This window comes from Plectrocnemia conspersa, unplaced genomic scaffold (assembly GCF_051122295.1).
Source record: "Plectrocnemia conspersa isolate PC_06_02 unplaced genomic scaffold, ASM5112229v1 ptg000006l, whole genome shotgun sequence".
NCBI lineage: Eukaryota > Metazoa > Arthropoda > Insecta > Trichoptera > Polycentropodidae > Plectrocnemia > Plectrocnemia conspersa.
Genome location: NW_028277170.1, coordinates 1,419,689 through 1,437,328, shown reverse-complemented (window position 1 = coordinate 1,437,328; position 17,640 = coordinate 1,419,689). Strand labels below are relative to the sequence as shown.

At 29.1% G+C, this 17,640-nt stretch overlaps 2 protein-coding genes across 2 annotated transcripts in view; both read right to left on the bottom strand.

Moving 5' to 3' along the window:
• Nucleotides 1-17,640, bottom strand: part of LOC148234004 (cdc42 homolog) — a 151,302-nt gene that overhangs the window by 20,912 nt on the left and 112,750 nt on the right. The window lies entirely within an intron of this gene.
• Nucleotides 661-15,674, bottom strand: tll (nuclear receptor subfamily 2 group E member tailless). Its single transcript, XM_088188367.1, has 4 exons — nt 15,602-15,674; nt 3,694-3,930; nt 1,120-1,637; nt 661-844 (listed from the first exon to the last, which is right to left on the bottom strand). The coding sequence occupies exons 1-4, from the start codon at nt 15,672-15,674 to the stop codon at nt 668-670; spliced, it is 1,005 nt and encodes a 334-aa protein (XP_088044493.1). The 3' UTR covers nt 661-667.

The following is a 17,640-nucleotide window of genomic DNA, read 5'->3' as shown; positions in this document are numbered from 1 at the left end:
GTTGCCCTTTCACTCACCCTCGTTATTATATATTATTAATTGTGCTTGAAATGAAATTTTAGCGTCATATCGCTAATCCATTATCTATATAAACAATAAATTGCTTTATTACTATATTTTAAAAAGTAAATAAAACGCTGTTTTAATTATAAATTGTATATTTTATTATTATTTAATATATAAAAATAAATTTGTATCTATATTAAAAATATCAATTCCGATTTACAAATTAATGTATATAAAATATCTTATAAATTTAATTAATAAAGTAAAACTATAATATATGTATATATATATTAAAACTATAATTATATAATTTAATAAAACACTGGTAAATGTGTGTCTACTCATTTATAATTAAATTGTAAATATTAATAATGTATAGAAAAACCGACCAACTGTTTTATAGCGGCTTATGAAAAAAATTAAATTATTTTACTAAAATTAATAAATAAGTGTTAAATTAAAAATGTATTCTTTCCTAACATAAGCTGTATTGTATGTTTATTTATCTAGTATAAAATTAGTAAAAAAGTGTGAAATACTCAAATAAAAAATATAATAGTGCGATATAAACGTATTTTTTTAAATTTATAAATATGATTCAAATATCTATAGTACACTATTATTAGCATACATGTCTTATAGACTGATAAATAACCATTAATTAGGCGTTTTCGTTTTTATAAATATTTTCTATAATCTTCTCTATCGACGTATCGCCGATAGTTTTTCTGAAGAATATTTCTTCAATCACGCTGCCTGTCACCAGCTTGAGTCTATTGATCAGCATCATCATGGTTTCGAATCTCAACCGAATTGTGACGTCAACTGCGCTCAGATACTGCAAAGTAAGCACACATTTAATTTTAAAATATTGATCCTGTAACAACACACACGATTTCGTACTCGCAAAGCACCCGAAAGTTACTCCATTCCTAGCAAAGATTTACGAAACCCTACGTATACTTATAGTTTACTACCAGTCGCTAATATAATACAAAATAAACTTCTTATCTAATGTATTTATCAAGCTCTGTTATTATAAAATCAAGACGGAGTTGCATATTGATTTATATTTTATATATGGAATCTATTTATAAATGTTATGCTACGCACCCTCTTCATTACGTTCTGGGCGTGCTCATACAGAGCCGAAACTGCTCTATGGTCTGAAAGTCTAGAGCTGGGCTGGAACAGGATGATAGCTCTGATGCAGGCCAATTCGTACTGGTTGAGCTGGGCCAGTATCACTGATTTTACTGCTTCGTAGAATATGTCAGTTTCTTCAGTTCGCTTGAATCCGATTATTGCTGGCATCATGTGAGCAGTTCCAATTATGAAGAGCTGCTTCCAAGACTCCTCCAAGAGCACCATTCTATCGCAGAAGGGTAGCGAGAATGATTTGTTTGCTTGGCACACCCAACGGACGTTCATGATCAGTAGCCTTGCAGCCAACTCGCAGTACAACTCTTCTGAAAACACTACACTCTGCACTTCATCCGTAGATGTTGGAAATGGAAACGAAGTCATCGGAATTGGAGACACCACTACGGAAGATGAGGGAGACGTCTCTGCCTCTTTCATGAACTGGCGTCTCAGCGTGGAATTCCTAGGTCCTCTTTCATGTTGGACGGCTGTAATTTAATGCAAGTTCATTAGATATTTTTTTAACGTTTTTCTCATATTGTAATATTTTATTTATTTTCAAACTGACTAATTAACTACTTTTGGAAATAAAAATGTGTTTAAAGGGGTAGAACGTCAACTTATCAAGAGAGGAAGTTAATAAAACAGTAATAATAGAAATCAAGGTGAGCGTAAATGAAAATTGTCATATCGCTAATATTAAAGGGTAATGTATATATGTTCTCTTGTATCTGTTTATTTCCCATTACTCAATCTATAGTACATAAATATAAGATAAAAAATTTAACATTAGTACATTAGATTTTTTTAATGCCATATCGTGTCAAACGCCTTTTCGATATCCAATAGAAACATTTCTGTAAATCTTTTAATGTTGAATTTTTGCGAAAAATATTCTACAGCTCTTGTCAATTGATGAGTCAATGAGTATCTTTGCTTAAAGCCAAATTTAAATTTTGGAATTTGATTCTTAAATAAGGTTGCATCTTTTTTATAATCAGTCTTTCGAAGATTTTAGCTAGAAAGAAGATTTTTTATATGTAATGATCTGTACCTTGTTTTTGTATTGCGAGTAAAAAAGTATGAATAAAATAAGTACAAGAATACTATATTTATTTGTTTATATATTACTGTTGAAACGAATTTATATTTCGCTCTTACTCAAAATATAGATATATATTGTTTGGACCAAAATCATCATAACCGTCAATTTTAGGTTAAGTTAGCAGATAAACGTGCAATAACGTAATTCAGTTTGTTTTGCTATATCGCATCAGGCTTCTTCAGCATCTTTATTTTACCGTAAATTTCATAATATAGATTCATATACATATACAGGGCCGGAACATCGGCTTTAAGGAGGCGCCCTAAAATCCAAATAAAGGCGTAACATTTCCTTCAAAAAAATTCAAACAATCTTGCTAAAAAAAATTAAATGCTGACGAGCGTACATGCAACTGCGTGCATATGATTAGAGACTAATGAGAATGAGTGACTATTTAAAATTATACCGTAAATCTAGCGGATGATATTTTAAAACAAGCTTTATTTATATAAGCATATAAATATTATAACAAAGCTACTTATAAATTATTTTAAACAAAATGTCAATTAGAATATGTTGAAATATTTTTTTTTTAATAGATAAAAATATTAATTTTACATTTATTAAAAAGGGATTGCACTGAAAATTAATGATATATTTTTAATGCTAACATAGAAAAGCGTTAAAAAAATATTTTTTTAGCTCCCCTAATAGTTTCACGGAAAGCATTTATTTTCTGCATCTCGTCGCTCTACTATGCACACTTTAGTATTTAAGCACATTTATATCCTTTGTTCTGTGGTTACCATACAGTTGTTTTTTTCCAGTATTTGCTTAAAATACACACGGTATACTCGGAGAAAGGTTGTACACAAAAAACCCTTAAGTTTACTGTTATTATTTACCGTCAATGATTTATGAATTTTATTAGTATTAATTATGATATATAGGTATATGTTTCATTGAGTTTTTAACTAAATAATAATTATGATTCTTCAAAACAGAAAAAGTGAGCTTTTCAGTATATAAACTGATACAAAAATCAAGTATTTTTTTAGTCTATGCTATCATCATTATGCAGTTTATATATGTACAGTGGCGTAGCTAGGGTATGTGGTGCCTGGGGCGATCCTTAAAATCCCCCCCACCCCCATTTTTTGCATGGTCATAAAATCAGCATTTCTTAAAATAATTAATTGTTTATTGTTAAGCTCTTGCTATTCGTGGATATATATTTTAGTGCATTTAGGGTTAAGTACCACACTAGACGATCCCATCGAAAATATGCCGCCCCCAAGCTAGTGCCGCCCGGGGCGGCCCACCCCTCTCGCCCCACCATAGATACGCCGCTGTATATGTACCAAAATACAAATTATTCTTAATGATATAAAAAAGTATGCTTTTAAATATAAAATCTATCTATACAGAAATTATTTTTTTAAGCTAATTATAAAGAGTTACGGCAAAACAAAAAGAAAGGAAATCACAATATTAATTACCGTCTTTGTTCATCCCAGCGTCCATGCACTTGTTGAGGCGGCACGCTCTGCATTGGTTCCTGTGAACTTTATCTATCACACAGACTCCGGCCTTTTTGCTCTTGCAGAAGTACTGCCTCGATCTTCTCACCGATCTTTTGAAAAACCCAGCGCACCCGTCACATGCGAATATTCCATAGTGCTTTCCGGAAGAATGATCTTGGCATACCTTGCAGGGTATGTCGTGGAGAATTCTGCCTGTAACCGTAAAAATTCACATGACGACTTAAACATAAATAACAAACATTTAAAATATCAGCTATTGCAATGTAAGAATAAAAATACGAGCAACATTAAAACAGAAGCGACATCACAATATACGTAAAATCAATGGCAAAATAAAATTCACGGCTGCTATTGAAACCATCACAATTAATATCAAATATAATACTACAATTAGACCAGAATTAAAAGGATAAGTATCGAGTGAAAGGTGTGAAGAAGGATCTTTTATGAACTTGTTAATATATATGCATATATATAAATTATATATATTAAAGAAACATTTTTGCATGCAAACATGAGAAGTACTAAATAAAATATTAGTGAAGTCAATTGCCGTTGATTGTGACATATTATTCACAAATAAATGTATATAACATGGAACAATATTTACATGAATATTATGGAGAGTAAAATAAAGAGTCAATAAAATTTTTGATCAGAACATCGATTCAACCCAAAACCGTGGTTTTATGATGATGTTAAAAATACTTTAAAGAGAATAAATAAATCATATTAAATATTTCAATGAAAAAAAGAAAACACAGCAACAAGGTATAAATATGGCAGTCAAAACATTAAGAATAGCTAAAACTATGACATGAAAAGTTGATATATGAAATAAAAAGTGAAAAACAATAAAAAAAAATTATCCTACTCAAAGCAACGACATAATAAATATAGAAATTGATGGAAATATATATATAAATAACATTGCATGATAGCAGTATATATATATATATAATATGATTAGAAAAACAGATTAATTTGATTGAATATGTAATATGAAAATTTTGCATATGTATAATAAAAAGTTGAATATATAATATGAAGATTAATAAAATTATATAATAAAAAATATAATAAAATCATATCTTAAACTATTGTCTTTTTTATATATATATAACTAATAATATGATTAATAATAATTACTGTTTTCTATAAATATATTTTATAAATTAATTTAAATGTCGTTTAAATTTATAAATGAAATTTTAAAATTCGTTTTAATGTGAAAATTAGACTGCCTATTCAGTGGTTTGATCTGCTCAACCTCTTCATTTTCCGCACAGATACCCTCTTGTCCTAGAAGGAACATTGGTTGTAAGTATTTTTCATCCTTGGAAGAACCTCGAGAGAATTTTTATCACCATACACTACGTCTAATTAAAACAACTCCCTGTCTTATTTACGGCCCGATCAATGCGCCGATGTGGGAAAGGCATCAATAAGTAACACACCGAGCACAAAAGCCTCGCCGGATTTCTTTTCTTGCACGAGATAACCCAACCCGTGGAAAGCAGGGTGGATTATTGTTTATCATAAAGGTTCGCCGCGATGGTGAAAAAAACATACACTATGTACATTTAAGACACGAACAAGACACCACATTTCCTGCCCCCGTATGCGTATTATAGAGGTATACAAGGGAGCTCCATTCGAGCGTGAGTATTTAAAAATACTCTTCACAAAAATAATGAACAAAAAAAAAAGGAATCTGCCTTTGTGCCTTTTTGAGTGAAGACAAGTGGGCCATGAAAGAATACGCATACGATGTGGGCTTGTGATAATGCTACTTCAAAGCATCGACGTTGGCAACAAACAGATATGAGGGATACTTTTTTAGTAAGAATATATTTTAATAAATTAGTTTAAGATGGAAAATTTTGACTTACTGACTCTTGTTTTGCATTTGGGTTTTCTGAATTGGAAAAAAGGGAAAATTTATTTCTTTGAGTTGCGAGGAAAAGACAAACATGTTGCTAGCATAATAGGCTCTGTAAGCTCATTTAAATCAAAACTGGTTTTGTGGATATCACATCTGCAGATGAAGTCTTTCGTGCATTTCCCAAATATGTAGGAAATGGCAGGTAGCTGTGAATTCAACGTGCTTGACAAATAAATATAATGGAAATAGTTGCATACTTTGCAGAGCTTGTTAAAATGTAGGCAGAAGAACTGGAGCTAGAAATTTTGTACCTTCATAATAATATTATGTTAAAATCCTTGATATCATATAAGTACTTTTGGAATACACACACAGAAAAAAAATCCATTCTTAATAAAAAGGCAGCATATAAAATAAAATCATTATTCTGTTCCACATACTTTTGTGAATCATTTTCTCAAACATGAATTTAATAAAATTAAAATGATTGTTTACTAACAAATTCCTAACAATGAGGCAATGGCCAATGAAGTGCAATGGCAAAAATTACACTGACTAAAATTTTTAATAACATTTATTATGTATGTTTGAGGCAACTATAACGTGTTTAACATTTTACAGAACATAAACAATAATTTTTATATTTTAAAATGATTTTTAATACATGTTTAGAATGACGGCGCAACGCTCAAAAAGTATTTAGTACTCCCCGTTGCGTTACATTGCCAAGATTAACAATAGTTTGGCCATAACGACTACGAAAGCGGTCAACAACGTTGTGCTACATTAATACGTTTTAAAATTTAAACATATTAAGTGCGAACGAGCGTTGGTAAAAACATTTAAACCATTTATGTAAGGTAAATCTTGTTTTAAATATATACAATGCTCTTTTTAAGTAGATTCGTTGCAAGATGTTCGCTGTTCTGACCAACGCTTGCTTTCTGCCGCTGACTTGCACTTAACCTGTTTAAATTTTTAAATGTATTTATGTAGCAAAACATTATTGGCCGCTTTCGTAGCCATTAGGACCAAACCAACAATGTGACGCAACAGAGAGTACATAAACATTGCTTTTTAAGCGTGGCGCCATCATTTTAAACCTTATTTTTTGTGTACTAATTTGTACATACTATAAATTAGCTTTGAAAAAATGGTGTCCTCCGCCCTACCGATATTTTAAAATGTACTCTAGGGTAAAAAAAGATTGGAACCCCTGATCTAGAACTACATTTGTTAAATCCTACTCCAGAATTATCTCGGAATTCGCAATTATTCGTCATTAAAATTTCTTACAATGTGTTCAAGTAAGCATCGCATTTTTACTGTTTAAAAAATATTGAGGAAATTCTCACAACGCCGAGTAAATATATTCATAATTTTCACAATGCGCGGCCAATTTTTATCAAATAAAATAATTAATTTTATTTATAATATTATTGCCCCATACTTTCATTTACGATTTTTAAAATAAAATGTTGTATTGTTTTTTGACCAAACTTTTTTTGTGATTTTAAAAAAGCTACGATTTTTTTTTAATAACTGCCATTTTGAATTAAAATCATAAATTTTAATATGGCGCTATTCGCTCCTAAGGAGGCAACTATAATAACAATGCTTTAAACGATCTAAAACTCTCCAGAAACGACCATAATATCAAAAACACGGATGTTTTACTTTTAAACATCGATCGTTATAAAAATAATATGAACCATAATGGCGGCTATGCGACATCCGTTCGTTCGTTATCAATCTATCTAGTCACTTTTTACCAACATACACAATTAAATAGGGTGAAGCTTCGCTCGCATCCCACCTCCGCCATTCATTCGCATTCATCCTCATTCTCCCCTTGCATAATCATTATAATCAAGGGGCGCGTTTTACACTGTGACCTAATAGCAGTCAGAAACACGCGTCAGGAACGTTCGATAAGTAGTGTGAATATTTTATAACGAAATAAGTTTGAGAGCCACTGATTATGATATATTATTCACAAATAAATGTATATTACATGGAACAATATTTATAAGAATATTATGGAGAGCAAAATAAAAAGTTAATATAATTTTAGAACAGAATATCGATTCAACCCAAAACCATGGTTTTATGGTGATGTTAAAAATACTTTAAAGGTAATGAATTACTCATATACAATATTTCAAGTAATAAAAACAAAACCAGTAGAATATAAAGTTTTAAATGAAAAATGGAAAACATAGCAACAATGTAGAAATAAGGCAGTCGAAGCACTAAACCTTTGAGCAGTGAGTTAATTTATACACATTTTCTAATTTGTTAGTATTTTACCTAAATTATATATTTATTATTATTTATATTGCATTTATAGTAAATTATAGAAAATAATCAGTGATGCATAACGTTTAATTGCTTTTATTTATTTTACTACTTATTGATAATAATAATTTATTTTAACACTTTTCTGTAAATATATTTTACATATTTTTGTGTAATTTTTTTATGTCACTTCAAAGCCTATATTTTTTATAAAATTAATATAAAAAATATGTTATGTTATTTATTTTGTATTCATTGCTATTATTTTCTATAAAAATAATTTACATTACATATAATTAAAAAAAATCTTATAAATATAATGCTTTTTGTTTATTATTAAGTATAACTATCAGGAATACCTCAAAACAGTGAAAGATCGACCATCGTACATGTACGGCGATTCTGCTCAAAGGGTTAAGAATAGATAAATAAAATGGTATGAAAAGTCAATAGATGAAATAAAAAATGATCCGAATAAGATGTGAAAAACAATAAAAAATGTAATTTATTCTACTCAGAGAAACGACATAATAAATATGGAGATTGCTGGAAATCTATATAAACATCATCATATGATAGCATAAAAATTAATACATACTACATTGAGAGTATAGAAGAGATTGTGAATTAATTTTATTTAATGATTAAGTTGATCAAACCTTGAACTTACGCACATGATAATATTTTTAGATATTTTATAAATAAACTCGATAGTAATATTTTTTGCATACAAGTAGAAACAATATTTAAATATATTGTAGTAGATTTAAAAGTTGAACCAATGCGTCATTATGATCTTATATAAAGCGTTGATTGTAAGAAGCGCAAAATAAATAATGTATGCTTTGAGATATTTGATTTTAAAGCTCGTTAATCGTATGATAATCACGCCCTAATGCGGTGGAAGTATGGGAGATCAAGCATTGCGTGTTAGCCTTTAGTATACATTAGTGGTCATCATACAATATCTAACAAGATTATTTCTTATTATGCAAGTCTTTAGGGGTGAACGATGTTATAAAGGGGTGTTGAAATTTGACTTAATGTTAAAAAAATGAATTTCTTATACCAGCGTTCCTCAATTATTAAATTAAATTTATTAAAAAAATAGATCAAAAAAATACAAATTTGTTTATCGATTTATCACCAAACTAATGCAGTTATATTATAAATAATTTTCAAATAATAAAAACAGATTGAGCTATTGTTACACGCTGTAACGCTTCGGGTTAACGCCTGTTATTTTAAAGCGGCAGTATCTAGTCGTCTCTGACTCCGCAGCCCTGTGCTACACACAAACGTGACTCGATCTATTGATCAATCCCTCATTCCACACATACTCGCATGGAATAAAACGGTTCTGTATAATACATTATCATCGGCTCCCATCCGTACCTGAGGATATTCGACTTTCATTCACCATTCGGCGGCCAAGTGCACAATAGCCAGATTGAAAGGGCGAATCGCAAACAGATTGAAGGGCGGAAAAAAGGATATGGGCGTGCAAGTCACATTCATTCGGTAATCGAAGACCAGTATAGAGATATTGTAGATGAGATGAGAACGTCACAAGTGTACGTCACTATAAAAAAACCATGAACGATATGATATCAAGTCAAAATAAAACATATTAATATTATTTTTATTATAAATATACTGTTGTCGTATTACATATAATGACTCAATGCGTTACAATGGGGCAATAATCAACACCTACAGTATTGTAACAGATCATACCTGAGAATATATATTATAAGAAAGCGTTGCAGCTAAAAATACAGCGCCATACAGACAAATTTTAAACAAAGTGAAACATTCTACTCCTATGGTTCAACAAAGAACTAACCGTTTTAAAAATGGCAGAAGGCAAAATATCTGTGCTGAAGGTAAAATAAATTAATGTTAAATCACTGTTTTAATTAAATCGCCACTCTCTACATAGAATCAACTCTAAACTTAAAGTTTTGATAGGATGTATCTGAAATCAAAAATAAAATGAATATTGAAAGAAATAAAGAGACAATATTTGCAACAATTACAAAAAATAAAATTGAGCTCAAAATGTCATAAACAGCAAAAAAGACCACGACATTATTATGTGTGAATCATTGAATACATTTGACCGTCATAAATGAATTGTATAAAAAATATAAATCAGCTGATTTCGACGTAGAAGATGAAAATGATGATGGTGAATATGAACAGGATGAAGATAATATCGGCGAATTGTATTATGAAAATGATAGCTCTAGGAATTTGTTTATGAGATTAAAATATGAAAAAATCCTTAAAGAGACACGAAAAATTATAAAATTATTTAGTAAAGGTTCTGCCAAAAATACAAAACTTCAAAATTATGTCAAATTAGAGTTTAATATAAAACTAATGTTATTACTATACATTAAAACAAGGTGGAATTCACTTGTAAAAATGATTGAGCGATTTTTAACCCTACAGAGATGCACAAAAAAGGCTTTAATCGATATTAAATAAGATATATTAAGGAACAATGAAAATATTAGACTTATGAAAACCGATAAAAACAGATATTGAAGCTTTAAGTAGAAGAGAAACCAATATTTTACAAGCTGAATTAATCATCAGTTTTTTGATGAAAAAGATTTCTGCAATAAATACTTCTCTGGGAAAAGAAATGTTTCACGAATTAAATTGTAAAATCGAAGAAAGAAGAAATTTAAAATATTTTTACCTTGACTATTTAATCTATACATAAATAATTTAACCCTATCTAAGCTTGCAGAAAGTACAGTGCTAATATAACTGTTTAAACAAATTAACAATTAATGAAAAAAACAGTATTAGATATTAATTGATAATTTTAATATTACAATTACTATAATTCTCTAATTATATAAAAAAAATTAAATCAACTTTTGGATAAAAGTTTAATTTTATTTCTACTAGCGAAAATATAATTTAACTGATAGGTGCTAATATGCTGCTCTAAACTGTCTATGTAGCTCAATTTGACAGTTGCGAAACGTCCATTAGCTGTTCAAACTCAAACCTAACCTAATAAAAGTTCTAAAACTATTTATAGTTTTCGAACTTTTATTAGGTCAAGTCCGAAATACAAACTAAGCCAAATAAGCGAAAGATATCGTATTTCACATATTGCTCCACAGTCTGCATTTCGATATAACACTATGTTTTAAAAATATGATAGCTACCTTACCAATATAACTATGGAATAATATAATAGTAGGGCTGATCAAAGTATTTTCAAATCGAATTTTGGTCAATAGGAGAGCGCAAAAACAATTATCGCTTCTCAGAAGGCAAAAATTCACGTCAGAAGCCATAAAAATTTTGACTTATGAGAAGTGATAATTATTTTTTGCGCTCTCCTATTGGTTAAAATTCGGTTTAGATGTGCTTTATTCGATTTTACTTGTAATATTGTCATAAAAAGTCGAGCGATTTCACTGCGATGGCACGTTTTATTACTTTTAAACTGGACTAGAAGTTTACTATATGGCAACACTGAGCAGCAAAGAAAACCCGACTAATTATAAGAAAAATATTATGAGTAGATATTTTTAATCATTTTTAATGCCTAATTAAAATATTTCGCATAAAATATTATTTCAGAAAATATTTCGCCACGCTGGCTAATTTTTATATTTATTTGTAGCATAGAAAGGGTTAACTCGTACATGTTATTATTTAGACAAGAAATTATACTACGATGCTAAAAATATATAAAGTGACATTTTTGTCATGAGGTCCGGAATCATTGTTTTCCCAGGTTTGCTCTCGGTGGCTCAAAAAAAAAATGCAACTTACTCGAATATTGTTGATCAACTTTGCCACAACCATGCTTTTTATTTGTCGGTAATAGATTATTTATATTTAAAGAAAGTAATTTGGACAGTGATGATTAAGATTACATCATTGATGATAATATTGAGGAATAGAATTACGAAGAAACTCAAGATTTAGTCACCGATTCCGTAAACATAAAAATTATTGAAGATTAATACTATTTATTTTCATCTAATATCATCGAAAAATCATTAAAATATTTAAAAAGTTATCCGGTAAACAATTTTACAGGATATTTAATAAAGAAAATTTAGATCATTTGCTAGACATAAAAACTAGATAGAATTCAATGATCATAATGATAAGATGCAATGTTTTAATAGCTGTCCTATGAATAAGCCTATGGGAGATATGATTTTGGATACTGTTTCAGAAAATGAAATTAGTATTTTATAAAATGTACTTGATATACTTGCTCCAATGGAAGCTGCTGTGAAATAATTGAGTAGCATTGGTACCACATTTTTGACAACTCTGGAGTATATCATTTTTTTTTTTTTTAAGAACTGACAATTGCATTTAAAAGACGTATGAATCAACGCAGAAATGAAACAATAATAACCTTGTAATAATAACTTTAAATATTTCACTAGAAATGCTGCAATTCTTTTGGCGCAAGAAATAATTTAAAGGATACACCCGAATATCATCTTGGAAGGTGTTGATCTGAAACCTTCACAAGAACCGGAGGATATGCAAGATTGCACATTAATTGCATTAATTGCAAAATGCCATTTCGTCGATAGTAAAAAACAATGGCTTAATGTCGTAAAGAAGGAAATTTAAAAGAGGATTTCAAGAAATTAGATACGTTTTAAAAGCGGACAGACATTTAACTCACTGTTAAAAATAAGAATAAGTGTTTTAGATTTATTAGACAATAGCTGTGTTATTTACACTTTTTACATTTTTTCATGATCGTTAAATAACACACATACTTTAATAATAGTATTTACATGAAGTTAATCATTACATAAAGTTATTCAGTAGAGTCTATATAAAACTGAATTCTATAAAAAACAGTCTACTAATTCCAATATTAAAGAGTTTTTACACATCAATTTTATCTTAAACCTGACAAATTGCTAACATATATTTTTGCGAGAGGGGTATTTTTAGCCACTGCGTGAACCAAATTAATTAGTCATCACAAAATATTTTTTTTTATACGATACATGGCTAATCGGATGTACTCATATGTATCATAACAGGAAAAACTGATCACTTCCCACGGTAGTCCCCAGCAGCAAAACAACGAGACACGCAATGATATATCTCGTTGGAACTCAAAATTACCGGCGGTCGGGTGAGGGTGGTTCGATGGAATACCCTTAACGGGAGATGCGTGGCAATGAACCCCCCTGTCTGGTTCATTCCGATACAGCGAACTAGAGGGTTCACTTGAACTGGGTCAACGGTTCAGGGGCGAAAGCGCATATGTTGCATGTACCCCGTTTAGTCACGATCGTTAAATGAACGCGGTGATAATTTGTCTGACGCCTAATTGAAACGCACATAAAAGAATTCTTCTAAAGAGATAAAATTCTGCAGTGTTAGTCTAGTAACTTTAAAAATCTATATAAAAGTGTTTGTTTTTTATGTAAAAAAAATACATTTTATATAAGAAAATATATAAAATATGCAATGCCAGCATATTAAGGAGCTGGATGGTGAGAGCCATAGGCGAGTTGGCCAATAAAGATGTCCTGGCTCTTATGGCCATCACAAGAGAACGTGGTCGTGACTTTCGAAGACGCACAGAAACTTAAAACTAGAATTGCTATAGAATCTAGATTATTAGGATTGTGAATAGCAACATTTAATAGCTTGAAAAAATGTTTAACAACATTTTGCAAGAACTCCGCAAAACCAACGCTTTTAGGAGAAAGATGCTGGAATAAAAATACGTCATTTTGGATGGGGAATCGGCCAGAATGTAATTTAATTAAATACTATGAATCTTTATGAAATATAAATAAAAAAAAGCTGAATTGACGTCCCTGATTTTAAACCAGAAATTCTCGGGTTATCCCTTGAAGTAAATTGAAAAAATCGAGAGTCTATCCTAAATATACTTTTTAAATATGTCATTTCAGTCAAATCATATCGGAATACATTTTCACCGGTAGATATATATTTTTTTAACTTTTCCATATGAAGTAATACATACATTTATTTACGTGCGAAGTATAAATGTAACAGAGAATGTGTATTTTTTAGTAAGTTATATTTTCACTAGTGAAGTCCAAATATATTTTCACCAGTAGATATATATTTTTACTAGCGAAAATATAATTTAACTGATAAGCGCTTGTAAAATTATATGCTGCTCTAAAATGTCTATGAAACGCAGTTTGAGTTGCGAAACGTCCATTTGATATTCTAACCCAAACCTAACCTAATGAATTTTGAAGTGGATTTTTGCTTTCTGAGAAGGGATAATTATTTTTTTGCGCTCTTCTATTAGTAAAAATTCTGTTTAGATATGCTTCATTCGATTCTCATTTATTGTAAATCGTAATAATGTGTTCGAAAAAAATCTATTAAAAAAAGTCTTAATATGAACGCTAAATAACCGAACGTTGCAACAGCGACGGTATGTTTTATTTATTTTGACGTAGATTTTAAGCAAGAACGTCATTTGGGGGGGGGCGGTAAGGGAATTTACCCCCCCCCCTCTGAAAAAAGCTGAAGTGAATGTTAAATTCACACAAATTCTGTGAATTTCGGTCAAAGTACTCACGGCCGATACACGTTATATTGACTGGCTTACCATTGCCCCTTCCGAAAAAAATATATTAGCGATATACAACTTATTGCAAAAAATGAGTTAATTGCATCTCAATGAATTTGTATTTAATATTTTTAAACTGATACTCTATACATGAATATCTATAATGTGTTTTTAATTAACTATCTGGGAATACCACCATATGGAATTGGAAGCAATGCTGAAAATTGTATCTGTTGCAGCTTCCCACGCTCATCACCGTTTTTATCACCAGGGGATGCAAATTGGCCCTGTATAGTATTTGTGCAGTGATGATGACACCTGGTCAATTACTAAGCATACCCCCGCTATCCATTCAACCCCTAAATATTGCCTCAAATTACCTCAAATGTTCGTAAACGATCCAGTGATTAATCAACATGAATATGAGACAGGTGGAATTGTAACTGTTTTCACATGCTACTTATTGGATTGAATATTTCATGGACTTTTATTTGTGAATTATTTTTTCACTTTTAAATAAAAAAAAAATCTATAGAATTATTTCTGAATACATACCAACCATTGTATTTATTCTTACCTGATGTAATTTCGGAATATTATCAAAAATAAATTGTTTGATGCGTAAAAACTGTACATCAAATTTTCTAAAAAAATAAGTTTTTTATTTTTTAAATAACCATATTTTTTGTACAAAAATAGTCAAAAACCATTTTTTAAATCAGGATTTAATTTTTAAAATAACGTATGTATATAATGAAAATTACTAAAATATTTTTTACAGTACCTAAATTATATAATTAGTTACTTCATCATTATTTTTTACTTATTCTTATTTTTTACAGATAAATTGAATTTTTTTTAAGAGATCTGTTTAAAATTAAAAACCGTGTGTTTCATATATCTTGAATGACTTCTTGTTTTATTTGCCTAATTTAACAATACCGTAAACTTTGCAGCTGATATGATAGATAAAGTGACTTACCGTCACTTTGATCTTAAAATGTATTCGCATATGATTAGTAAGTAAACAGTCTACAATTTGCCAGCAAAGATTCTTAAAAAAATAAACGCTAGCAGGTATTGAAATTTTCGATACTCACTCGAAGAAGGTGGCGTAGTCATTTGGTTCATTCTGATGAGACCTGGTGGTCCTCTACTTTGTTCTTTGTCCATTACCACGAAAAAGTTCAATATTTCTCAACCAATTGATTCTCACGATCTTGCGCCATTGTGTTCCTGTGAAGAAAAATAAAGCAAAAAATATTATATAGCTCTCTTTGTTTAATATTAAGTACTAAGACCAGACGACAATTAACTGTTTGCCCTCCACTCCAATTTTTGCAACATCCATAGGTTGAAAAGTCCGACCGATTTAAGTGTCGCTAAAAACTACCCAATACAATAACTCGATGGCCACTCGATACGAATTTAATAACACACACACATCGGGTTTAATGTGCGCATTGTTTCATTTATGACGCGCAACAATGTATTATTGTAGCGGTAGTTGAAGGGTTAATGCGGTGTGCGAAAGCAGAATTAAAAATATATAAAATAACGACAAGAAGCAATATACATTTTAAAATGTGTTGAAATTAAACAACATAAATATCAATATTTAAATAAAGACTAATTTTTCAATATATACAAACAAGTAATATAAGAAGTTTTGATAAATTTTAAATTAAAAATAAAGTATATATTTAATGATTGAGAAACTTTGCTATAATAAAAAATTTGCAGACGTTCAATACATATTTTTAAAATTATAATACAAATGAAACTAAAAAAGTTTTGTAATTTTCACTTTTTTATATATGTTTATAATACATAGATAGGATTTTATATTTCTTTAAATATCACAATATTTTTTTGCGAATTTATAATTGTATATTTAAAACACTTTACCTTTATAATGTATTATACTAATTACAGACTACTTTTATATGCGCCATTGTATTATTAATTTATTATAAAGTAACTATAAGCTATTAAAAAATCTACAATTATAAAAGTTTGCTGCTTAATAATGAAAATATTTTTTAGTTTATAAATATGTACAATTAATTATTTTAAACATATCAAAACACTTTATCTGTATGATATTATACTAACTACAGGCTACTTTTATATGTGCCATTATATAATTATTTTCTTACTAAGCAAATGTGAGCTAATTGATACATTAAAAACATCGCTATTCTTAGATTTTAATTATGTATTACATTTTTTTAATTTTAAGATATTTATTCAAATCTCTAATTAACTTTATTAAAATACTATAATACCTACAAATAATTTTTAAATGTGCTACAATTTATTAATTTAATATTATTTATTAAAAATATAAAATATCATTTTGATTGCAAATATTTATAGAATATTTGTAATACAATCATTTTATTTCTAACGTTTGTTTTGAGTCACAAACAAGACTGTCTAAATCTATATATGACAAATTTTTACCATAATTATATAGTTATAGTATAATATATAAATTAGTATAGAATACTTGAGACTGCCTGAATTAATATATACAATGGTAGATGACTAAACAACGCTAACAATTAGTGTGCATTTAAAAAATAATGCTCAAGTGCACTTCATATAGGTACAATAATTTCTCGCTATTCTTATATTTGTATTATTAAACAAGGTCTGATTTAAAGAAGAAATTTGATATTATTTTTATCAATATTTAAAAAAAAAACAGTATATATATAATATACTTTAATAAATAGATAAAATATTATTAAAATACCTAATGATAAAAACGATAGTTGTATTACGCATTTAAATATAATAATAATAACATACATCGATATGTATATTAATTATTAATTTCATATCAAAGTATTTTATTTTGATTATGAGCGACACTTCAAAATAAGTTCTAGCAAAATTTAATCCAAAAAAGTTCAAAAAAAATTCTAGCAATACAAAAATAACACGACAAAAATTATACAATATATTATTATAGATATACTTAATAATTTGTTAATTAAAAATATTTTCTTTGCAGCAGCAGTATTGTATTAACATGTATTTTTTTAAGATTTCTGGCGCTTTGCTGCAATAATAATATCCAAAATACATTTTCATATATCAATATAATAACGCAGCAACTTACTTCTACAAC